At 47.6% G+C, this 24,394-nt stretch overlaps 1 protein-coding gene across 1 annotated transcript in view; it reads right to left on the minus strand.

The window, feature by feature from the left end:
- The window catches only part of Zfyve26 (zinc finger FYVE-type containing 26), a 61,693-nt gene that overhangs the window by 11,362 nt on the left and 25,937 nt on the right, over nucleotides 1-24,394 (minus strand). Inside the window, 15 exon segments of the mRNA XM_032908020.1 lie at nucleotides 491-709; nucleotides 2,353-2,562; nucleotides 2,789-2,936; nucleotides 5,226-5,446; nucleotides 6,010-6,146; nucleotides 7,019-7,050; nucleotides 9,271-9,407; nucleotides 11,281-11,444; nucleotides 14,914-15,021; nucleotides 15,662-15,908; nucleotides 17,622-17,798; nucleotides 18,165-18,287; nucleotides 19,631-19,735; nucleotides 20,287-20,483; nucleotides 22,325-23,067. Coding sequence (XP_032763911.1) covers nucleotides 491-709; nucleotides 2,353-2,562; nucleotides 2,789-2,936; nucleotides 5,226-5,446; nucleotides 6,010-6,146; nucleotides 7,019-7,050; nucleotides 9,271-9,407; nucleotides 11,281-11,444; nucleotides 14,914-15,021; nucleotides 15,662-15,908; nucleotides 17,622-17,798; nucleotides 18,165-18,287; nucleotides 19,631-19,735; nucleotides 20,287-20,483; nucleotides 22,325-23,067 — 2,968 coding nt within the window.

The raw sequence follows: 24,394 nt of genomic DNA on the forward strand, positions 1-24,394 counted from the left end.
TGTACAGACTTTCTCTCTCCCTCCCTCCCACCCCTTCCTTCCTTCCTTCCTTCCTTCCTTCCTTCCTTCCTTCCTCCCCCCGCCCCCCTCAGTAAACAGAAGAGTGATGGCCAAGGAAGTGATGATGCTCTCAGTGCTCTTGCCTCCAGTGGGAAGTGCCAGGGGAGAGAGAACAAGGAGAGGGTGTGCTGCTTCCTCCTGTACACACACATGTGCCTGTGCTACACAAAACTCCCACTGAGCACCTCACTCCAGAGGCTGGGTTGATTCTCTGACTGTGCCCTGTGCTTTGGGAGAATTTGCTATTGTTGGTCAGGAGGGATATTAGGTTCTTAAGTTAAGACTTGCTTCCCTCGTTGGACAACTGTATAGACAAAGCCTTTCATTCTGACCTGACTCTGCTGGAAATGATCTCACAGTGGGACACTGAGCTACGTCTAAGGAGGTGATGGGGCAGCCACTGTCCTTGGCCCATGTCTGAGTGTCTTACCTTGTTGAGCAGGTGCAGCAGGGCTTCCCGAAGGCAGTTATGCCTCATGTAGAAACTGATGATGGCCAGGTTGGTGCTGTAGTTGTGCAGGTAGAAGAGACATTCTTGGTAGTAGGTGTTGTTCATGATCTTCCCATCAGGAATGGCCTCCAGGAAGAGGCTCTGGGTTCGAAGGGTGGCTTCTAGTTCCCTCAAGGTGGCAAAGTAATCATCATCTTGCTGGCAGGAAAGAGAGACAGTGAGAAAAGCTGGGGCATGGTGTATTGTAATTGTAACACAATACACAGAAGCTGGGACTTGGGAGGCAAAGGCAGGTAGAGCTACGAGTTCAAGGTCAGCCTGGTCTACACAGCAAGTTCCAGGACAGCAAGGGCCACACAGAGAAACCCTGTCTCAAACCAGAAGCCTACAATCAAAGGTGGAGAGCACCGAGTTTTCTCAGCCCCTAGAAGCCATGGCGGAGGTAGCGGCAGAGGTGGCGAGCCCTACGCTGCCGCAGTGTGGAGCACGGCTGCCTGAGGGAACGACGACAGTCTTAGAGCAGAAAAGCAGGTAGGATACAAGCGCCTCTATGGGAGGGTACAAACTCAAGCTCCATTCAACACCATAAACACCTTGTTTGTTTACTGACAGTCTTCCTGGACTACTCCATGTGACCTTGAACTGCAGTGTTTAAGAAGTTATTTTCCCTCTTCCAAGCCTCTCAGCTTCCGAGTAGCTGGGACTGTGGGCCTGCGTTTCTCTGCCTGTCTCTCAGCAGATCTTACACTAGTTAGGGTGGATGGTGCACATGTGCTTGAGGCATGAGGATCGTGAGTTCAAGGCTGTTCTGGATTAAACAAAATGAAACCAGTCGTCAGAGTGCTCGCTGTGCCGTTCTGTGGACCCCAGAGTCCCTGCGTGTGTAAGCTGGGGTCCTGGCGTGTATCTGTAACCCAGTGTTTGAGTGTGCAGACTGCAGTGGGAAGGAGCTAACTGGAGAATCTACTAGAAGCAGTGAGCTCCAGGTTCAGCGACACATCTTGCTGTGAAAGAGCAACAGAGTAGGGTGGGGCAAGAAGGTTCAGCCAGTGAGGGCACCACAAACCAGCCTGATCTCCGAATTTCATCCTGGAGGGAGGACAGAACTGACTCCTGCAAGTTGTCCTCTGACCTTCCGGAGTGTGTGTGTGTGTGTGTGTGTGTGTGTGTGTGTGTGTGTGTGTCTGTGTGTGAGTGCCCTCACACACTCAAAACAAAAGTATAAACAAAATGGAAAGAGAGAAGACAGCAAACAATGACCTCTGACCTCCCTCCACACAGGCACATGGGTGAGTACACACAGCCGCACACAAATACACTGCAATATACTCTGTACAAAATGAAAAAACGAAGAAACTCTAAATGGAATATTAAAACTCAGTAATCTGGTCATATGATTTTAATTTTTAATATATATTTTAGAGTTTCTTTTAAAAAACTGACTTTGTAACTGAGTGGCCATGGCACGTGCCTGTAATCCCAGCACTTGGGAAGCAGAGGCAGGCAGATTTCTGAACGTTTAAGGCCAGACTAGTCTACAAAGTGAGTTCCAGGACAGCCAAGGCTACACAGAGAAACCCTGTCTTGAAAAACCAAAACCCAAAAAACCAAAAAGTCAACAAACAAAAATCCCCAAAAAACAACCCCCCCCCGACTCTGTGTCACTTATTTAACCATACAGTCACTTACCTAACCACATGTAATAGAAACAGACAGACAAACAGACCTCAGGTGAGGATGAGCCCAAATGCACTACTGATAGGATTAAGCCAGTCCTCTCCCTGGATCCTACTGTCCCCAGCCTCTTCCTGAACGGGGTCCACTCTCTGCTTTGCTCTTACCAAGGAAACGAGGGGTCTCACTGTGGACTCCAGGTACTCCACCACATCCTGGACTAGCCTTGAGCCATGACTCAGTTGGTTCAGGTCCAAAGGAGGCTTCAGGCAGCGACTGAACTTCTCCCTAGCAGCAGTGAGGTTCCCAGCTTTGAGGCAGGCCATGCCCCAGGCATGCCATGCTCCTGTGGAATCAAGCCCAGTCTTTGTAGAGACCTGGAGGTAAAAATGAGAGGCGTATACTTTCAGGTCTGAGAGTCTCCCAAGCTCTGTTCCGTTCCTTTGCCCAATCATCAGCCCACCAAAAAGCGCTGTAACTCTCACCCCGGCAGGCTGGGTGTACCCTGTACGTTTCCATGATGAGGACAATGGAGAGATGGTACTGCCTGATTCAAAGCCACTCATGGCAGCAGGGTCAAAGGAAGCTTCACCTTTGTCTCACCTCAACGCCCAGTTGGTAGTACTCAGCTTCCAGGAGCTGGTTCCTCAGCCTGGTTACCGCGGCCGGCTGCAAGATCTGATCTAGAGATGGCATATGGCGGTAGGCAGCAGCGACTAAAATATGCAGCACGTCTACCTTGCTGATGTAGCTACGGGAGAAAGAGCAAATAAGGCTATATAAAAATAAAAACTAATCCCTAAGAACAAAACAAAACAGCAAAACCCACTGACCCGTACTCCTGGTCAGTACAGTGGTTTCGCTATTACTATGGTGGACCTACAGAAGCCCCTTGGCCTTTCTGGTCTAGTCTCCTGAACTTCATATTCTTTCTCTGGGCTAACAAAGGCCTTCCATATACCCCAGCAACAACCTTACTCCTGATACCTGAGGACTGGGAGAACCTTATTAAGACAGAGTCCAGAGGGTCAGACCATTCTGCCTGATGCAGCAAGCTCACATCCATGGTTCCGGAGTTCTGTCTCATAATTACAGAAAAACCAAACCAAACCAAACCAAACCAAAACAAAAACCTTGTGGTACCTGACTTACCTGCTTAGCAATTTTTCTGATTCCATATATTTAATGATTTTTAACTTGGTGGGGACAGGGTAGGAGGATAGTAAAATGTAAAATCAGATTTGACCATAATATAACTCTCCATTTGGAAAATGAAAACATTTGAAGTAGATGTGTTATTTGTTTGTTTTGAAATATATTCATTTTTATTTGTTTATCCATCAGAAGGGGACATAGTTAAAAACTGAATATTCTGGTTTGTATAGCAATATGTAGCAGAGATGAGTCCTCGCCCATGGATAGAATCACATACAGTCATCATACTAAAGCAGGCGTGTGTGTGTGTGTGTGTGTGTGTGTGTGTGTGTGTGTGTGTGAGTGTGTGAGAGAGGGAGAGAGAGGGGGGGGGGGGGGAGGAGAGAGAGAGAGGGGGGGAGGGGGGAGAGAGAGAGAGAGAGAGAGAGAGAGAGAGAGAGAGAGAGAGAGATTTCAAAGGGCTGTAAACTGTTCGGGAAGCCCATGACCGTGTGTATGGGTGAGAACCCTGTTAAAGTCAGGGCTTCCTGAATCTGTGCCACCCTTGGGAGGCTCACTGGGGTTAAGCAGACTTGTCTGAGGTTAGAACGTTAAGAGATGATGCTGCAGGTATGTGCTCTGAGTGTGTGTCTGAAGGAGGCAGTGATGCTTCAAAGCACCTTCTATCCCGGGCTCCCACGGCTGGCTGGGACTGGTGCTGGAGCACACTTCATGAGTCACACATCTGGGTGGGTAAGGAAGGAACTAGGAGTTTTCATTGTCAAGTTAATGGATGGCGTCAAAGCAGGTTGTACAGGAATCTGTGGGAGAAGGGAGGCTAACCAGCAGTTACGCTTCCCCATTTCCATAGCATGACTCACAGTCCGCCATGATTGAAGTTCCCCACTGGTTCCCCAACCTTTTTAAAAGACATCTATTCATTTATTGTGTGCACATCAGTGCACGAGCATCCAATGGCATGTATGTAGAGGTCAGAGGACCTGTGGGGGGACTTGGTTCTTTCCTTACACCATGTGGGTCCCAGAGACAAACTTCATGTAGTGAGGCTAGGTGCCCCCAAATTGTTTTTATGGACCCATTTCCCAGATGTCCCAGAGGTCACAGTCAAGACAGGAGAGGAGTTTTTTGCAAGGTTAATCACTGGTCACATTTCTTTTAAAAACTAGGGTTCCACAGACACTAAAGTTACTTCTCTAAATTATTTTAATGACAAAGAATCTAGTTAAGGTCTTTCCTTGCTTTGTGACAGGGTACAGCTAGGGAAAGTCTCTGTGCTAGTGTTATGTGAACTTGACAAAAGCTGAACTGATTTAGGAAGAGGGACTCTGGACTGAGAAAATGCCTCCATAAGATGGGCCCAGGCAAGGCTGCAGGCTCTTTCCTTATTAGTGATTGACGTGAGCGGGCCTAGCTCACTGGGGAGGTGCTACCCTTGGACAGTTGTTCCTGAATGGTACAAGAAAGGCTGAGCAAGCCGTGAGGAGCAAGCCAGTGAGCAGCACTCCTCCATGGCCTGTGCTTCAGTGCCTCCCTCCAGGTTCCTGCCCTGACTTCCTTCTGTGATGGCCTATGACGTGGAACTTTGTGCTGAATAAGCCCCTTCCTCCCAGAACTGCTTTTAGTCATGTTGTTTTATCATGGTAATAGAAAGAAAATGAACATAGTCTGTTTTTAAGGACTGTGGAAAAGGGAAGGATACAGGCTGACATAGGGCAAGGCCACCAGCTGGACCACTTGTGATGAGTACTTATATCTCACCAACACCAAAATGGGATGTCGGTCAGAGAGGATGGGAGGATGAAAGGAAGGTTATAGTAGAGTCAGAAAAGGAAGCCAGATAAAAACCTGCCACTGTATAAAAAAATGGGGGCTCCTTCTTATGTACCTGTCACAAAGAGCCAAGTCCTGGCTCTGGCCAGCCTTGACGAACATCATTTTGGCACTGAAGAGTAGCTGCTTCATGATGTCTATGAGCAGCCCGGCGTCCACCTCTGGGTTGGTGAGGCCCCTGGACAGCCTGCAGCAGTGCTCAATCAGCTGGTGACCACAGGCGATGCTGTCTCGGTGCAGGTTCAGGATGGCAATGCACAGGGAGGCGCTGGGGGCCTGATCAGGATGGAAAAGAAGAAAAAGACAGTGAATTCAGAGACCAGAGCATTGTTTAAATACAGCTGTAGGTCTGGAAACCACTGCAGGAGGAAGCTGGACATTCCACAGCAAACCGACAGAGCAGCCACATTTCAGTCGTTCACAGCTCCACCGCTGGAGCTCCACTGGCTGCTAGGTTCTGTCATACTGTCAGAAGAGGATTGTATGCCCACAGTTCCTACTTCTTATTTTGTCTTTTGCTTTGTTTTTCAGACACAGTCTCTTTACACAGCCCTGGCTGTCCAGGAACTTCCTACTGCTTGCCAATTTCCACAGGTGGCCTCCTTTCTTGGTCTTCTGTCCCACAGGTGCAATCACACTCACACCATCTTCTGGCTTCTCTTTGTGCATTTCTAGAGATGGTCCTCACCATCTGCCTGACTGGGTTACCCGTTTCAGCTCTCAAATAATTGTATGGTATGCAAACATGCACCAGGCTTCGTCAGCAACCTTTATATTTCTGGCTATACTGTGAGACATCATAAAGAACCTTATGTGACATTATGTTTTATGGTTATTACCTGCTCATAGTAAAACTCACTGCGCACCAGCTCATTTTCTTCCTCATTTAGACTCAAGATCCATTCCACCTCAGTTGCTTTGGGGATTCTCACCACAGCTGAATAAGAAGGGCTTTCATTTTTAGCGCTGTCTGGAACTGAGAAGAGGCTTGTTACTCATGTGCCAGTCACTGGCCGGTCCTGCAGTCTGGCAAGCTGGTGTGTCTGTCACAGGCAGCTACCTGCCTGCTGTCTGAGGGCCCCCATCTTTCTTCTTGGTCCTTTCCCTTTTCTTTTTTAAGGACTTATTTACTTGTTTGTGTGTGTGCCTGCGTGAGTTTATGTGTGTGTGTGTGTGTGTGTGTGTGTGTGTGTGTGTGTGTGTGTATGCACATTCATGTGCATGTGCCTACAGAGGCCAGGAGAGGGCACTGGATTGCCTGGAATTAGTTGTTCAGACAGATATGAATCTGGTTCAGGAGCTGGGAACCAGACCTGGGTCTGTCTCTGTGAGAGCAGTGAGTGTCCTTGATTGCATTCTCCCCACTTTCGTTTTCTTTAGGAAAGCCCACCAGGTACCTCAAGTCCTCTTCCCCAGGCATAGGTCTGGGATAGATGTCACAGCATTTGTGATAGGACTGTGATGATTCACACAAGAAACCCTGAAAGACATGGCTCAACCACTGGATACTCCCAAAACTACCCTGCTGTGGAAAGGCACTGGCTAAACACAGTAATCACCCGAGGGAAGGACAAAGCACTGGATGGAGGACAAACGGAGGAGGGAGCTGGGGTGGCGGTGGATGGGGTCGCCTACTAAAAGCTAAATTCCAAAGTCTTTGGTTGTTGGCCTTCCCAGTGCTAGAAGCTCATGGGCTTAGCTAAAGGTTCTCGTGAAGGATGTCAAGGGAACAGGTTGATAGAAAAGCCACAGTTTTCCACTGCTGCACCAAGTGGACTGAGTTGTCACAGTCATCAGTTGCAGCTGGTGCACTGACAACAGAGACACAGCAACAGAATTAGGCCTTACCTTCTGACTGGCATGGGCTCTCCTCTGGTGCACTAGAAACAGAGAGAAACAAAATGCCTCAACAATCACTTCTCTGTTTTGCCCTTAGTGAAGAGAACTGACATTTGTTCTAGTAGTCATTGGTCAGTGTGACAGTTTGAGTGGAAAAGGCCCCATAGGCTCATGGGACTGACACTATTGGGAGGTGTGGCCTTGATGGAGTAGGTGTGGTGGTGTTGGAGGAAGTGTGTCACCGGGAGTAGGGTTTGGGGTTTCAGAATTTCAAGCCAGGCCTAGTGTGTCTCAATCTCTCCTGCTGCCTGAGGATCAAGATGTAGCACTCTCAGCACCTTCCCTAGCACGATGTCAGCCTGCACACTGCCATGCTTCCTGGCATGAAGATAAAGAACTACACCTCTGAACCGCCAGCCAGCCCCAGTTAAATGTTTTCCTTCATGAGAGTGGCTGTGGTCATGGCATCTATTCCCAGCAATAAGGCTGTAAGGAAGACGTTCAAAGAATTAATCACACATAACTTTTTTTCTTCCTCGCTGGTCATGACCATCTCGTACCATGTTTTTTGTCTCTTTTGTCTCTTATACATCCATTTAAAAGTCCCCATCTCTCTCTGTGTCTGAGGAGATCTCATGGTTTTTTGCTGGCTTCTGTAATAACTTTGCCATGAATCTGCAATATCTCTCCTTGACTCTGACCACCTAGCTTCTACTCGCGGCTATAGCAGGTTTCAGGAATTCAGATCTCCCATTCTGCTGCTGCTTAAGAGCTCTTCAGAAGCTGCTCATGCGGGAAGCATCCCTCAGAAGACAGGCTTCTGAGAGCTGGCATGACAGCTCCTTTAGCCATCTCCTGCCACCCATGACCTGTCCTCGGGCTGTAAGGGTCCCACGGCTCCACCTCCAGCTCTGTTCAAGGGCCAAGTTTACAATGTGTATAAGGAACAAGCTGACCCACTCCAGTCCACAGCACCAGGGAGCAGGCCAAAGCCTTGTGCCAATAAGGCTTCTGGGTTTGGCTGCCTGCTTTACATCCAGGGTCCACTGATCAGAACCCTAGCTGTCATCTACCTATTCACAGCTCCTCAAATGGGTCATCTCCTGTATCTGCTTCTCCACCTTCTGGGAATACTTTTTCTTTCTTTCTTTTTTTTCCCTGTTCTTTTTTAGGTCTCTTTTCTACCAAACTTCTCATTCTCTAAGACTCATCTCTTGGGGTCACCTCCAGGAGAGTCTCTTAACTTCCTGGGCCAATCTGTTTTCTGTCACCACTGCTCTCAGCCAATCACCTTGTGGTGTGCTTATTGGCTGTCTCCCTATTAAAATGGGGTTCCCTCAGAGTAATGAAACTATTGCAGAGTGACTGCTGGAAAGACTCCCCATTAACATCGACTGCTCATTTAAAACCCCGCTAGGATGGTGTTTGGGTGATCCCTGTCCTACACCTGACAGGGGAGTCAGGGGGTAGAGTGTCAGGGTCTCAGGAGCTGCTCGACACCTATGAAATGCTTCACTCCTATGCAGTCAGTACTTATTATGGTAAACAATGACCAAAAATGCTGAGCAGAATACAAAATCTAGTTAAGTCTACTGAATAAAATAAAACCTGAGACTCCAAATAATATTGCTTTTGATAGCTGATTCTCCCCAGGTGCCCTAAGAACTTTACACTTCACACTCTCAATGAGAAGCAATAGAAAAAAAAATCCAAGTCACCATGACTCACAAAACATCCTCTTCATCCATCTGCCTTGCCAAAGGGAGGGGCAGTTGCTGAAATTTATCTGGAGTTAACCATGTGCAGGGGAGTGTAAGGGCTTGTCTGTGAGTAACGAGCCAAGACGACTACCAGTATAGAGCTAGAGCAAATGCGCTCACACATCAGCGGGTATGGACACATCGTTCCGAGTCCAGCTGGAGTCACATGAACCACAGGTAGCCAGGTAATAGGAGAAGTGACAAGGAGAGATGGTGACCTCGGTGTGTAGAAGGGCTAAGGATCAGTATCTCAATTTCAGAAAAAAACAGCCTGTGAGAACTCTGAACACTTCCTTCTCATCCTACTCCCCGTCTAACAAAGTGTCTGACAAAGTCACTCGTTCTACGTGCATTTCACAATACAGTTAATGACACTGCCATGCACATGTTAAGTCAAACACCTCTGTGGTGTAATACAGTATAGTACTGCACAGTGGGAGAGAAGGAACAGTAAGGACCCTGGGGAGGTGACAGTGGTCCATGATGGTGTCACACACTCACTCTTTGTTGTAGTAGCTGTAGCACTGGTCACAAACGCGTGTCGGGTTTTCTCTGCAGCCTTCCACCACCATTTTCTTGGTGGAGCAGGAACCGCACACTAGTCGCCCACAGCGGCGACAGTGATGACGCCTGTTGAACTGAGGAAAGCCATCGAGATGGAAGGAAAGGCAAGAGATAAAAGTGAGGTTATCATTCACATGCTCATACTTTTTTTTTTGGTCAATCATGGCTTATTAAGAAGACCAGGCACTTGGGTTTTTCCTGAACATGAGCACCAGCCCTTGTCCTGGGAAAGGTCACACTTAGGGAAATGCTTAGTGCACAAGGTCCTGGGTTGGAATTTCAACACCCCCTCTCTCATACACATGAAAGAAAAGAAAAAGAAAACAAACAAAAGCCTATCAAACAGACATTCTAAGGTATTATTCGGCCGAAGAACAAATGTTCTAAGTCTTGCGCCATTTGCAACTAACAGTTCCTGACGAGGTTTGCCTCTGTGTGGAAGCAACGTGTGGAGACACTGTAAGAAGCAACAGGGAAGGCGGGCATGGTAGCTCACACCAATAACAGCACTCAGGAGGCTGAGGCAGGGGGATTTCTGAGAGTCCGAGGCCAGCCTGGGCTACACAGTGAGTTCTAAGCCTGCCTGAACTACAGTAAAATCTAGCAGGGAACCCCAGAGTCTTGCTCTCCCGACCACTTGGTAAAGCAGTTGCTGCGCTCCTTCTGAATGTGGCTGCAGTGCAGGAGTCTGGTGACTATGGGAACGGCCCCTGAACAGAGACCAGTGCACACGCCATGGCCTTCTCTGAGCTTGCAGGCTCTGAGGGCAACAGCGTTTGCATGAGGGCTACATACAGTTAACCTGCATTATTAACAGATTCCATGTTCAGTAACACAAATAAAAAATAAAAACATTAAAAGCTTTATGGCATTAACATCTTAAAGCTTTATTTTATTCCTATTTACATGTTTGTGTCTGTCTGTGTGTGGGTCTGTATACATGAGTTCAGGTACACAGAGCCCAGAGGAGGGCACCAGGTCCCCCAGAACTAGAGTTAGAAGTGGTTGGGAGCTGCCTGGTGTGGGTGCTGGGAACTGAACTCTGGTCTTCTGTAAGAGCAGCCAGCATTCCTAACCACTGAACCACCATCTCTCTAGCTTTTTTTTGACTCATGGTCTGTCTCCTGCAGCTCAGGCCAGCCTCAAACTCACTATGTAGCAGAGGATGACTTTGAACGGCTGATCCTCCTGTCTCCGCCTCTTGAGTACAGGTACCACAGCTATATATCATCCCATCCATTTTAGGAGGTACTGGGACCGAACCAGGGGCCTGGTCCATGATAGGCCACCACTCTTTCAAGTGAGCTGCATACCCAAGCCCCTCCAAACTGTCTGTGTTTTTAAAGGATTGCTCTATTTCACTCTTAGAGGTTGGTAGTCATTTTATACTCTTTCATAGATGATGAAAGAGACGTAGAGAAATTACACACTGCTGTTGACATTAGTGCTGATGTACTCTACTAGACAGGTACTGGTATTAACTGTGGTACCATATGCAATTGTATGTAGTTTTAACAACGCCATGAGCCAACTCACACATCAACTGTAGCTTATAAGAGGCCCATGAGATTGAAAACGTTTACAGTCACATTGCTATTAGGAAGCGGAGCTGAGAGGAGGAACTGAGTCTTCTGTCTCCTGAGCTAGCATATACAACTATTACAAGGCCGTGTCTTATTGTGAAAGACATAGGGACTAGATATAGGATTGCAAAAGACTCCTGACTGTTTTTATCATCCACTGAGAACAACAATGGTTTTTATAACTTAAGGCTATCTGAGGATGTCTACTAATGAATAGGTCCTGAAAATGCACTCAGGTCAGGTTGAAGGCAGACGTCGCCGTAGGATTGGTGATTGGAAAACATCACTATCCTTGTGGCCAGCTGAGAACTCACAGCCCAGCACTGCTCTGTGTGGAGCGATGCTGAGGGCGGAGGCTGCTCACCATGGTGAAGTGCTCTCTGCAGCAGACCATGCAGATGCTCTCCGTCTCATCTGGGACCCACTGATCCCGGGCCGGGGGTGTCTCTGGGGGCACGAACTCCAGTGGCGGCTGAGTCTGAGGGAAAGCTCTCTCCTTGGGACTGGGAGAACAGACTAAGGCACTTCCTGGAGTAAGAGGTCAGAGAAAAAGCTTGTCAGCATTCCGGCTCATCTGTGAAGAGGGAAAGGCAGAATTTTACCTTTCACAAGGCCCTACTGGAATGATAGATCTAGGTACTTGGTGGCTGTTTGAGTCACAAACAGAGACAGGGGATATTGTGTACCTACCCCCCAAAATGGAAATGCACAATAAAATCGGTCAAATATAGTTAATAAAAACCGCTAAGCCTGGGGTGGGGGAGGGCAGTGAGTGTTCTGTGGGTAAAAGGTGGTTGCTGACAAGTCTGAAGGCCTGAGTTTGATCCCTGGGACTCACATTGGTAGAAGGAAAGAACTGACTCCTACAAGTTGACCTCAATACATATTCTATGGCACACATATATGCACACAATAAAAAAATGTAATTTAAAAAATACTAAGCCATATAAAGATAAGCTTTAGAACTACTAATGCACTAGAAACGTAGGGGACACAGACCCTCATTGTCATAAGGAGGCAGCCTGCAAAACTCAGCATGTGGTCCAGAAGCGGTGGCACACGCCTTTGATCCCAGCACTCAAGAGGCAGGGGTAGGCAGATCTCTGAGTTCTAGGTCAGCCTGGTTTATACAGTTAGTTTCAGGATAGCCAAGGCTACACACAGAAACCTTGTCTCAAAAAAAAAAAAAAAATCCAATATATGCAACAAAAGAACTAATTTCCTTAATAAATAAAAGGGGGGGTGGGCTGACCAATTAGTTAGGCTTAGGAGACACTTTGGCCAAATACCACATGTGGATGTTATTTGGAACTGCTTTTAGCACACACACACACACACACACACACACACACACACACACACACACACACACACACACACACACGAGTGCAGGTGTCAAGAGAATCCAGAAGAGGGTGTTAACTTCCCCTGCAGCTGGAGTGACCACCAATTTTTGAGTTGCCCTGGTTGGGTTCTGGGAACTGTGCATTCTTCTGCAACAAAAGTGCATGCTCTTAGCAGCTGAGCCATCTCTCCAGCCTCCAATGGTCTGATACTGTAAAAGTGTTTGGCTTTGGAAGTTTGTAATGACATACTTACAGTGACATAATGTATATCTGGGATTTGTTTGGGAACAGCACATTAGAAGAATGGGCACACAGATGAAATAACACACACACACACACACACACACACACACACACACACACACACACACGCAGACAGACAGACACACAGACACAGACACAGATACACACAGACACACACACATACACACACACACACACACACACACACACACACACACACACACACACACACACACACACACACACACACACACACACACAGACACACAGACACACACAGATACACACAGACACACACATACAGACACACAGACACACACAGACACAGACACACACAGACACACACACACACACAGACACACACACACACACACAGACAGACACACACACACACACACACACGCAGACACACACACAGACACACAGACAGACAGACACACAGACACAGACACACAGACACAGACACACACACACACACACACACACACACACACACACACACACACACACACACACACACACACACACGACCCCAAAGCTTCTCAGGCTTCCTTACAAAGCTGCTTAGATACCCAGAGTCTGGGGCCTCCCTTCAGGTCTGCCGGTTGTTGTGAAGTCTGGCTAGGAAATGTCATGTTCTTTGCTTTACGGTGTCTAAGGAGATTTCTTATTGTCTGGAAGTGCAATTTCACTACCAGCAGGAAAACTGCACTGAATGGAACTGAGAGCACAGTGATCTTTGGCAGCACCCAGAGCCCCGCTCTCCTGCTGTTTGACTAATCAACTGCAGAGCCTTTCCTGAATATGGGTTGTTGTGCATGGCCTTGGAGACTGGGAGAGCAGGGTGCTGAGAAAAAGGTGACCAGAGAAGAATTGAGGCCTCCAGGGAGCTTGTTCTTTGTGTGGGCAATAGAATTTCCACGAGGGTAAATACAGTTAATCCTCATTATTAACAGATCCCATATTTACAGTGTTGTCTATCCACTGAATATGTCACTTGAATATGAATCAATACTCTTGTGCTGGCTAGCTTTTGTCAGCTTTGGTATAAACTAGAATCACATGGGAAGAGAGACCCTCAATCAAAGAACTGCCTCCATCAGACTGTCTGTGGGCACGTCTGTAGGGCTTTTTCTTCATTAATAATTGTGCGTGCGCATGCACATGTCTAGCCCTCTGTACCACCCCTGGGCAAGTGGTCTTGGGTTGTATAGGAAGCAAGATGGTGAGCTGGGTGATGCTGGTGCACGCCTTTAATCCCAGTACTCAGGAGGCAGAGGCAGGCAGAGCTCTGCGAGAGAGGGGGGGAGAGGGAGAGGGAGAGGGAGAGGGAGAAGGAGAGGAGGAGGGGGAGGGAGAGGGAGAGGGAGAGGGAGAGAGGGAGAGGGAGAGAGGGAGAGGGAGAGAGAGAGAGAGCGAGCGCTGAGCAAGCCACAGGAGCAAGTTGTAAGCAGCGTTTCTCTGCTTTAGTTCCTGCCCTAAAGCCCCTCACTGATGACCTGCTACCTGCAAGTGTCCGATAAAATAAGCCCTTTCCTTCCCAAGCTGCGTTTGGTCAGTATTTTATCCAAGTACCAGAGAAGCAAACCAAGTGACTGGAAACCCACATCCCCACTGCTTTTACAGTTACACAGGGGCATGTCTGGACTGGAGAGATTTTGAGTCACCCAGCATTCAGGTTCTCAGTAGAGGTTGATTAAGGTGACATTCCCCCCTCCTGTCTCAGCTCTCACGTGGTGGGAGTCAAGTAGGGGGCAGGTCAGGGCTGGGCAAGAACTCTGGTTCCACGCAGATGGACAGATTTAGAATTCCACCGTGGGTTCTTGTTAGTGAGGTAAGTCGCTTCTGGGCCTCTTTTTTTTTTTTTTTTTAAACATTTATTTATTTATTATGTATACATCACACAGCTTTCTGCCTGAATGTATGCCTACAGGCCAGAAGAGGGCACCAGACCTGATTACAGATGGTTGTGAGCCACCATGTGGTTGCTGGGATTTGAACTCAGGACCTCTGGAAGAGCAGTCAGTGCTCTTAACCTCTGAGCCATCTCTCCAGCCCGCTTCTGGGCCTCTTTTTCCTTTGTAAGGTAAAGAACGTCACTTTGTCAGATTTTAATAAGATAAAGTATGTAAGGAGTGTGTGTGTGTGTGTGTGTGTGTGTGTGTGTGTGTACATGCCCATATGCATGCAGCTTCCTCCTCTGGGAGCAACAGATCAGGGTTCACTGATGTGGTGCTTACAGGGACATTTATAGGCACAATGTCATAGATAATGAGAGTCAGGTATATGATGAATCTACTGGGAAGTAAAAAGCTGGAGTAAATTATGAAAACACAAGAGTTTCTTAAGTGGACATGAAGGCTGAGTGAGAGGACGAGACAGGAAGAGCAGCAGTTCTCAGTTCTCACCAGGAGCAGCAGGAGCAGCAGCAGCGGAGAACTCAGCTGACGATGACCTAGACAGGGTCTCTGGGTCTGAAGCTTGATGGACAGGCTCCTGGAGGTGAATCATGGAATCTGTGGAGACAGAGAAAGAGCTGGCAAAACCCCGGTCTACCACAAGCACCTTGTATGCTTAGCATGAACTTCGGCTGGTTTTGTTGATTGTTGCAACATGATTATATTAAATATAAAACAACGGTTAAAGAAACCTTGTAAGCCCAAGATGCATGCCTTTTTCTCAAATCAAACAACAACAAAAACAAGTCATGCTTAGGGCGCAGGAGACAATGGAGCAGATTTCTCAAAATAAGTCTAAAAATGCCCAGAGAGAAGCGGAAGGCACTTCAGTGACGTCCCTGGAGGACAGGCTGGCCAGGAGTTTCTAGACTGGTTTCTTTCTTTCATTCTAGAAGAAGCTGAATCAGCTCATATACAACTGATGTCCGGCATGACCCTGGAGATGAAGTGCGTCCCTCATAAAAACGATAGCTCTTATAAATCCACTGTCAAGGCCAGGTTGTCTGGCTTCCCACACCTTTGTGCCATCAGACATGGAGCATTTGGCCCTGTTCCTAAGATCCAGGTCCTGCCTAAGGAACAAATGGCTGGATCTCCCGAGGGTCCCTTCAGTTGGTAGGGAGAAGAGATGGAACCCAGGACCAGTATGGCATTTTGTCTTCTGTGTGCAAATGCGGTCTAGCATGCTGTCACTCACCTGATCGTTTCTCTCTCAGAGGGTACGGGAGGTCCAGGGCTTTCCCTGCGTATCTGGAGAGCAACAAGTCAACCTCATCCAGGGTGAAGCCGATGTCCTGTCCAGCCAGCAGCTGCTGCAGTGTTTGCACGGCCGTGGTGGCCCAATCTACCTTCATGTTCATCAGCAGCTGCTCTAACATGAGCAGAGGACTGGAGGACAAATGGGCATAGCTGGCCCGGTGCTGCTCAGGCAGGGTCAGAAGAACCTGTTTACAGGGTAGTGCGAAGAAAATAGTACATCAACTTCAGGAGACTCTCACTATTCTTGCACGGAAGGGACAGGGTTAAAGCACTATTGCATTTGGGAAGCAAGTTTGAACTTCTAAGTCCTCTGGGTGGCAAATGAGAAGTGTCCTAAGGGTCTTTACATAGACGAGAGGTTGTTAATCTTTTTTCTGTAAGAGGCAAGAGAGTAAATATTTTAGAGTTTAGGACTTAAAACCCATTCAGCTCTGCCAAGGTAGCATGAAGGCAGGCACAGGAAAATATGTAAGTGAATTCATGAATGGATGTGGCCTGTTCCAATACAACTTGGTTTTCAGAAATAGGCTGAGAGCTAGCTCTGGGCTACAGGCAGCAACCAGCGGATACCCTGGCCTAGAACCCTCAGGCACGGTTGAGCTTTGCCTAACCCCAAATGCTGTCATTCCGTGTGAAGTTTTGGTTTGAATGGACAATACAAAGGGATGCTGGCAGGCTGTCCCATCCTGGCAGCTCCAGTGTCCAGGTCGTAAAAAGATGAATCTAAATGGCCTTTAGTGGTCCTGTTCTGCTAACTAGCTTCCCCGACTCCCAATTAATTCAATGATGCGAATCAAGAGCTGAGCATGGTGGGCTACACCTGACAGCCCAGCACATGGAAGGTGGAGGCACAAGAGCTGGGAATAGCCTCGGGTATGAAGTGAGTTTGAAGCTAGCCTGGGTTTCCAAAAACAAACCAACAGCTAAAACCTAACAACCCCCAAATTCCTCACAAAACGAACAAACAAACAAACAAAAAAACAACATGAAAGAAGGAAAAATAATCTTTTGAGGGCAAGGCTGTGTCCCTGGCTCTCCTGGTACTTTATTTTACTTGTGGGGCAGTGCACATGAGAAATCAGAACAATTAGAAAGGAGTCAGAGGGTCTTGTCTCCAAACCCTGCTACTGGATTACTTAGTCATTCGCCATTTATTTTATTGTTGTCTCTCACCTATTTTCTCATATAATTACTGAGACAAATAATCCTCTTCCACTGAGTGTGGACTACTCACCAGACAGACATTTTTATGAACGTGTGTGTGTGTGTGTGTGTGTGTGTGTGTGTGTGTGTGTGTGCGCGCGCGCGCGCGCGCGTGTGTATCTGCTTGTCCATACATGTACCACATGCATGCAGTGCCTGTAGAGGCCAGAAGACATCTGATGGAACTGGAGTTGTTGTGAGCAGCCTCATGTTGGTACTGGGAACTGAACCCAGGTCCTCTGTAAGAGCAACCAATGCCCTTAATCTTAACCATTGGGCCATCTTTCCAGCCCCTCAAGTAGAAGTTTTAAATCCTTACATCCAAATCCTTTCAGAAAAGAACTAGTCCTTATCCCATGACCATTTTCAACTGGTCTTGTGTGAACGTCGACTACCAATATTTTTGAAATGGCCAGTGATCTTAATAGATGGTCAGTCAGTCTTGAGAAACAATGATATGACAGGTACCATAGAAAACCCAAGGATGGCTTGAGAGGTGTGGACAAACCTTTCCTTCAGAGGGAGAACAGAAAGACTATGACAAGTTCTAGGATACTCATTAGGACAAAGTGAAGAGCACAGGCCAGGGGAGCCGGTGCCTGGCGCGAGGGCCTACGAAAGGGCAGCTTCTGAAGTGGAAGCGAGACCAGATGTCTCTGTCAAGCGTCATTTCCACAGACCTCTCTTCTCCTTACCTTAGATCCCATGTACAGTGCCTGGATCTCATGGTGTCGGTCAGTGGTCAGTTCTCCATAGAAGTGGGAGGTGAGGTAGTTGGCCAAGAAGTGTGACGTGGCTAAGCTAGGGTGCTGGTCAAGGGACCTCTCTGTGACCTCAAGGCACATGGTAGGGTCAGGGATTCGTTGCAGGAGCTGTAGCAGAGGGCAGAGGGGGAGGTGAGACCTGCAGAACTCTCAGCTGGCCTTGCTTGGTGTGAGAAGATAAAATTTAGGTTTGTTTATTTGGGGCCAATTATCTTTCTCGATTCATTCTCATTTGTTGTCATCCCCCTGCCCCCATACTTTACTAATGAGCCGTGGCTTTGGGAGGACCCAAATGCTCCATGTGGTACTTAAGGTCTAGTCACCTAGCTCAAAATGAATGTAAGTGGCCCCAGAAGCACGGAAGGGGCAGGTCTGCAATGGCAATACTCTGCATGGGATTCAATAGGAAACGCGTCATGTGAGTTGGGTAACCTCACCCCTCCCGGATGAGAAGGGTGAAGAAGCAGAGCTTACCTGAAGAGCCTTTTCATACTCTCTTCTTTCTAGCAGGTAGAGAAGATGCTTGTGATGCAGACTGACCAAATGTTCTCTTGGAATGGGGTACAAGCAGCCCCACTCCTCGCATAGTTCATACTCCTGGAAGGAAATGCACACCGTCAATCAGTTTCCTTACATTCCTACCTGTTGGGGCTGGAGAGGTGGCTCAGTGGTTAAAGAGCATTGGCTGCTCTTCCAGAGGTCCTGAGTTCCATTCCCCGCACCCACATGGTGGCTCACACCTGCAACTTCAGTTCCAGAGGACCTGGCACCCTCATGCAGGTGCAGACAAAACCCCAATGCACATGAAGTTAAAATAAACAATTCTTTAAAACTTGTACAGTAACACAGCCTTTGCATGTACCACCTTCTTTTTCTGAGACAGAGTCTCTCTACGTAAGCCCTGGGTGCTCTGGAACTTGCTATGTAGACCAGGCTGGCCTTGGATTACGTAGATCACCTGCATCTGCCTCCCGAGTGAAGGGATTAATGGTGTGCACCATCATGTCTGCTTCTTACCGCTGCCAAGTCATCCCAGTGCGCATTGGGGTGCCTCTCTATGCGATTGCCTGGGCCTGCCTTCCTCACCATGATTCTTTTCTTTTGCTTTTCTGGTGATGGTCAGGTGCCGTTGGATTCTGAGATAAATTCTGTCGATATTCACGTCACATCGCTCTGGGATGCATCTTACATTGCCCTTCCTTCTGAACTGTGAGCCACTCAAGAGCAGGGACCGAGCTTAGTTCTCTCTGTCTCACCACCGTTTCATACAGTGCTTAGCAACATTTAGCAAGTGTTTCCGGAATAAGCATCTACATTGGGAACTTTGATTTTTCAGCTTCTTAAAAAACAGCTACATTGCTATTAGTGCCAAAATGGACTATAAATCCAGAAAAGTGATTCATATTCATGACCAATCATGGAAATGCAACTTGGATCAATAAGATGCTACTGGGTGGCAAAAAAAAAAAAAAAAAGGGACAATATAAAGACTTGGCAACGCTATGGAGCAGTGAGAATAAAGCTGTGACCTCTGATTTGCCGAGAGACTTGATTTCATCCTGGTAAAAAGGATGCTCACGATAAACAGCATTCCACGTGTAGGAACACTCTGCATGCAGGACAGGAGAGCTCACACAAGATCACTAGCCTGACAGGATTACCTCGCGCTCTCTCTGGGTTGGCAAATCTCACAACTAAAAGGAACAAAGATTCTACTGTAGTTAAGAAGTGTGTGGACGGGGTTGGGGATTTAGCTCAGTGGTAGAGCGCTTGCCTAGGAAGCGCAAGGCCCTGGGTTCGGTCCCTAGCTCCAAAAAAAAGAACCAAAAAAAAAAAAAAAAGAAGTGTGTGGACACTGACACCTGCAGTGGGCTCACCCACTGGACCAGCTAAGAAGCTATAGCCTGTGGAGGGAGAGGAATCCATCCGGGATCATGTACCTGTGATCCCAGCATCATGTTCATGACAGTTGATGGGTCTTCAGCACAGCAGCTCCTCAGGGTCTGCCAGTCACACCACACTGGAGGATCCTGTAAACCTAGGATCTGAGGAAAGATAGGCTGACCCATAAACCAGCTGGCAGCTGTTCCCTCCATGAACAAGTCGTATGTCTATGGAAGGGCTGTCTCTAGAGCTCCTCCCCCGAGTCAAGCTGTCTGAACTTTCCAGGAAAGAGGGGGAAGAAAGCAAATGAGCAAACGTTGTCTAGAGACAATAAAGTTCACCAGGAGTTAAAATCGGGGGAAAGTCTGACCAGCAGTCAGGATAGGAAGCTCTCACTAGTGAGGACAGTCTGGCCTCCTGGGGTCACTTGTCCCCAGTTTTTCCATCTCAAAACTCTACCCAAGAAGTTCTCCCAACCTGAATGTCCTGAGGACCATAGCACGTAAGTGAGGCACAGGAGACCCTTATCCCTGACCATGGACACCTTGCCTGGTGAGCTCCAGGCTCTGTTCTAGGCCACAGGGAGGTTCGAGTTACTGCATTCTGGTTATGTAGTTGACCTGGGACTGTCTCCCTGAGCCTCTTCAGCTTGAATATGACACACGTCCCACAAGAGTCTTCCACTTTTTTGTCTCAATGCCACAGTCTTTACCTTCTGGTAGACCCGCAGCTCCATCAGTTTCCTCTGCAGCTCAGATTTTAGTTCTTCTGGGACAGCCATGTCTGAAACACAGTAAGCCAAGATCTCCAGGCAGGACTCCAGGGGCCACCTGTCCACAAACCGTAGGGCCAGTTGACTTCTCAGGGATGCGTCCTTCACGGGAAACAGGTACTGCCAACCTTCCTTGTCTGTAAGACAGAACAATGTTCAAGGGCAGCAAGCCCGACACAAAGGAGCTCAAAGGCCCAAGTTCAGAGGGCTTTGTTCTATCTTATGACACAGGATCGTGGAGGGTCCTTCAATCCACGTGACTGGAACTAGGCTTATACTGGAACCATTACATGACAGAGAGAAACCCTCTGCTCCTAGTGTGCCTTTATGCAAACCTGTCACAGTCATGACTTTCTGAAGGGAGAGAAGGAGGGGAAGGACAAAAGAGAGGAAAGGAAGGAAGGAGGGAGAGAAGGAAAGAAGGCAGGCAGGCTTCTAATATTTTGTTCTACTGCATATCTGGTGCCTTTGCAAACTCATCTTGTCAGTAGGGCTTTTGTGCTCCTTAAAATTTTCACCCTGCATCCTATATATACACGTTATTGTAGGTAAAAGAGCTTTATTCCCTAAATATCCTGTCACCAAGTAGAACTCTCTCTTTCCCACACCCATTCATAAATTTGATCTTAGAGACACAAAAACATAGACCCCAAGCAATTGATATCATGCAGTTCTTTTAGTGGGTTTCTTAACCTTCTTGGAGGCCATTTTCCTTTCAAAGGGTAGCTTTGTTTCTACAACAGAGCCACCCTGAACAGCACATCTGGCGTTTGCTCTCTCCAGTGGAGCACTACAGCTCATTGGTTTTCTATATTGATTATTCATGCTCTTCCATTTACTTTTTTGGGGTGTGTGTGTGTGTGTGTGTGTGTGTGTGTGCATGCGTGTGTGTGCATGTGTGCATGAGATTAGAAGTTGCTGTTGGGTATCTTCTATTACTCTCTACCTTAGCTTTTTAAAAATCTTATTTATATTATTATGTATGATATATGTGTACGTAGTACAGCTGCATGTATACCATGGCAGAGGTCAGTCTTGGGAGTCAGTTCTCTCCTACTTTTATGTCAGTTCTGGGATTCAAACTCAGGTCACTGCACTTTTTTTTTTTTTTTTTTTTATTTTTTTTATTTTTTTATTTTTTTTTGGTTCTTTTTTTCGGAGCTGGGGACCGAACCCAGGGCCTTGCGTTTCCTAGGCAAGCGCTCTACCACTGAGCTAAATCCCCAACCCCTGGTCACTGCACTTTTAACAGCTAAACTATCTCACTGGCCTCAGACCTTAGTTTTGAAACCTGTCTTTCATCTACCTGGAGCATGGTTTTTGGTTTGACTGGCTGGCCAGATAGCCCCTAGGATCTACTTGTCTCTGTCTCCAAGTTCTGGGGTTAACAGTTGTATGCTGGACCACACGAGGCTTTTATGTGATGCTGTGGATCCAAGCTTAGATTCTCATGCTTGAGCAGCAAGCCCTTTCTTCACCTTGCCATCTCCCTAGTCCCTTGTTTTGTTTTGAGAAAGGCTGGCCCCAAACTTTCTTTAGCTCCCCAAGTGCAGGGCTATGAGCATTGATAACCAGGCCCGGCTCACTGTTCATTTTGCATAAGCAGTTCTATTAGCTTGCGGACATTCCAGTCCCTGTATTTGTGGCCTCTGGCTGCCTTCTTCATGCTGCACTAGCAGAATGGCATAGCAAAGACCATGTGGTCTAAAAGGACTCTGTAGGAAAAGGTTGCTAAGGTCTCTTTTAAAGGTACCACTTAATTGAATTCCATCCTGGGCCTCTGAAGGCAGGCCCAGATTGTCATCTACACACTTGACAATTCTGATATGCAGGATTGAAAACATTGGTTACAACACCCATTGTAAAGTGAGATTATAGTCTCCCTAGAGTTGCTATAAAGATTACATGTGATCACACCACCGTGAATGCTAAGTGATGTTAGTGCCAAGGAGAGGGGGAGGGAGAGCGTCCTGCTTACCACACACAGTAGCACAGGTCAGGACCGAATCCCGTACACTGCTCAGGTCGTCCGAGTCTTGCCCATACACGTCAATGAGTTGAAGGGCCCGTGGCCAATCTCTGGCCACCAAAGCTTCCTCAAAGGCCTCAGTTACTACATCCTGGGCCAGAGTAGAATGTAGGCCCAGAAGCACAGTAGAGAGCCTGGCCTGACCACAGAGACTGGCTGCCAGACTTGGTCTTGACTCGGACGCTTGCTGCAGAGGTTCCCAGTTAGCCAGGAGGGCGGCCTCAAACACAGGAAACTGTTCCAGAAGGTGCTCACACTCCTGGGCTACCTTCTCTGCAGTCAGAGGTGCCTCCCTGCGACCACGCAGTTCCTTCCAAGACAGGCTGGGCCTGCTGACCTTTGTCCCCCGGGAAGCCCGCAGACAGGCCACCATGGCCAGTATCTTTGAGCGAGACTTAAGGAAAGCCAAGGCAGAGGCGGTGAAGGCTGGGAGGGACTCCTTTGGGGAGGAATCAGACTTTCTTTCTGCTGAGGGATTCTCGCTCGGTCTAGGGGAGCCCAGTACAGAGAGGGGCAGGCCATCCAGAAGGTGGGAGGCATGCCCGTGAGCCAGCATGCCTAGGTGGGCCGTGAGGGATGAGGCCTGCTGGCTTTGTCGAGACAGGCAAAGAGTAAGGGGCTCACAGCAGCAGCTGACAATGACCTGAGGCACACTTAGGTTGAGATGCTCTTGGGCAAGAAGAGCTGCCAACCTGGTGGAAGAGAAGAGAATGCATGTGAGGCCTGAGCACATAGGCACCATCACCCAGTCTTTTGTTCGTTCATTCGCTCATTTATCTTAGACTAGGATTTACTGTGTAATCCTGGCTGGCCTTACACTTGCTGACTTTACCTCCCAAATGCTGGGCTTGCAGGCAGGTGTTGCTGCACAGCAAAAAGGAATGAAAGCTCTTAGTCATTCTTTTGAGAGTCATCTAAGAGGCAGCTCCCCAGACATGCTACACAGCTTCTTTTCACTTCACAATCTGAGGGATCCATTCATAGCCTTCTATAGGGAGGTGATTTTTCTATAGCTATAAAGTATTATATAACTTAATGCACCCCATCTTAGTGGACCATGGGGGCTTCTGGTCCGTTGCACATGTATACTTTTCATATATGTACAACCAAGTGTCAGGATAAAGTCCCCAACATGGATCCCTAAGTTAAAAGACCCATCAATTTGCTTAATTTTAAATAGCACACAAAATAATAGATTTCATTATGATGTTTTTATAGTTTCCTTTTGTGGACCATTCTCTTTGACTCTTCTCTATCTGCTGGCCCCCACCTCTTTCAACTTTAGTAGCTAGACAGGGTTTCTCTGTGTTGCCCTGGCTATCCTGGAACTTACTTTGTAGAGCAGGCTGGCCTCAGACTCAGAGAGATCCACCTGCATCTGTCTCCCAAATGCTGGGATTAAAGCCACCGCCCCCTGGCTGTCCCTTGTTTTAATATCCTGTGTATCTGACACAATACCCAGCTATCAAACCTCTTCTTCCCATCTTGTCCCCTTTCTAGTTATATGACCTATGATCATAAAATTATATATTAATCCAAAGCTAGGATCTGTATATGCAGAGGATATACAGTATTTGTCTTTCCGAGTCTGTGTTACTTCCTTTAATATAACACTTGGACATTCATCCATTTTTCTGTAACTTCATCTTTCTCTATAGAGAAGTGGCTTCCATTGTGCACATGTAGTGTATTCTCATTGTCCACTCATCTGCTAATAAACACCCCAACTGTCCCATTTCCTGTAGTTGTGAATAAGTCAGCAACAAACATGGCTGTGTAAGTATCTCTGAGGCACAGCAGAGTGTCCTGGATGCACAAGAATGGTGTAGCTAGGTCATATAGTAGTCCTGCTTTTTGATCTTAGAGAAAGCACCACACCGCCTTCCACACTGCCTACCCCAGCTTCCTCTCCCACCAGGGCTGAATGAAGATCCCTGCTTCCCTCACCTTCACCAGATATTGTTGTCACATGCTTTTCTGATCGCAGAATGGCATGAGGTAGAATCTCAAAGTAGCTCT

Source organism: Rattus rattus, chromosome 7 (assembly GCF_011064425.1).
Source record: "Rattus rattus isolate New Zealand chromosome 7, Rrattus_CSIRO_v1, whole genome shotgun sequence".
Lineage (NCBI taxonomy): Eukaryota > Metazoa > Chordata > Mammalia > Rodentia > Muridae > Rattus > Rattus rattus.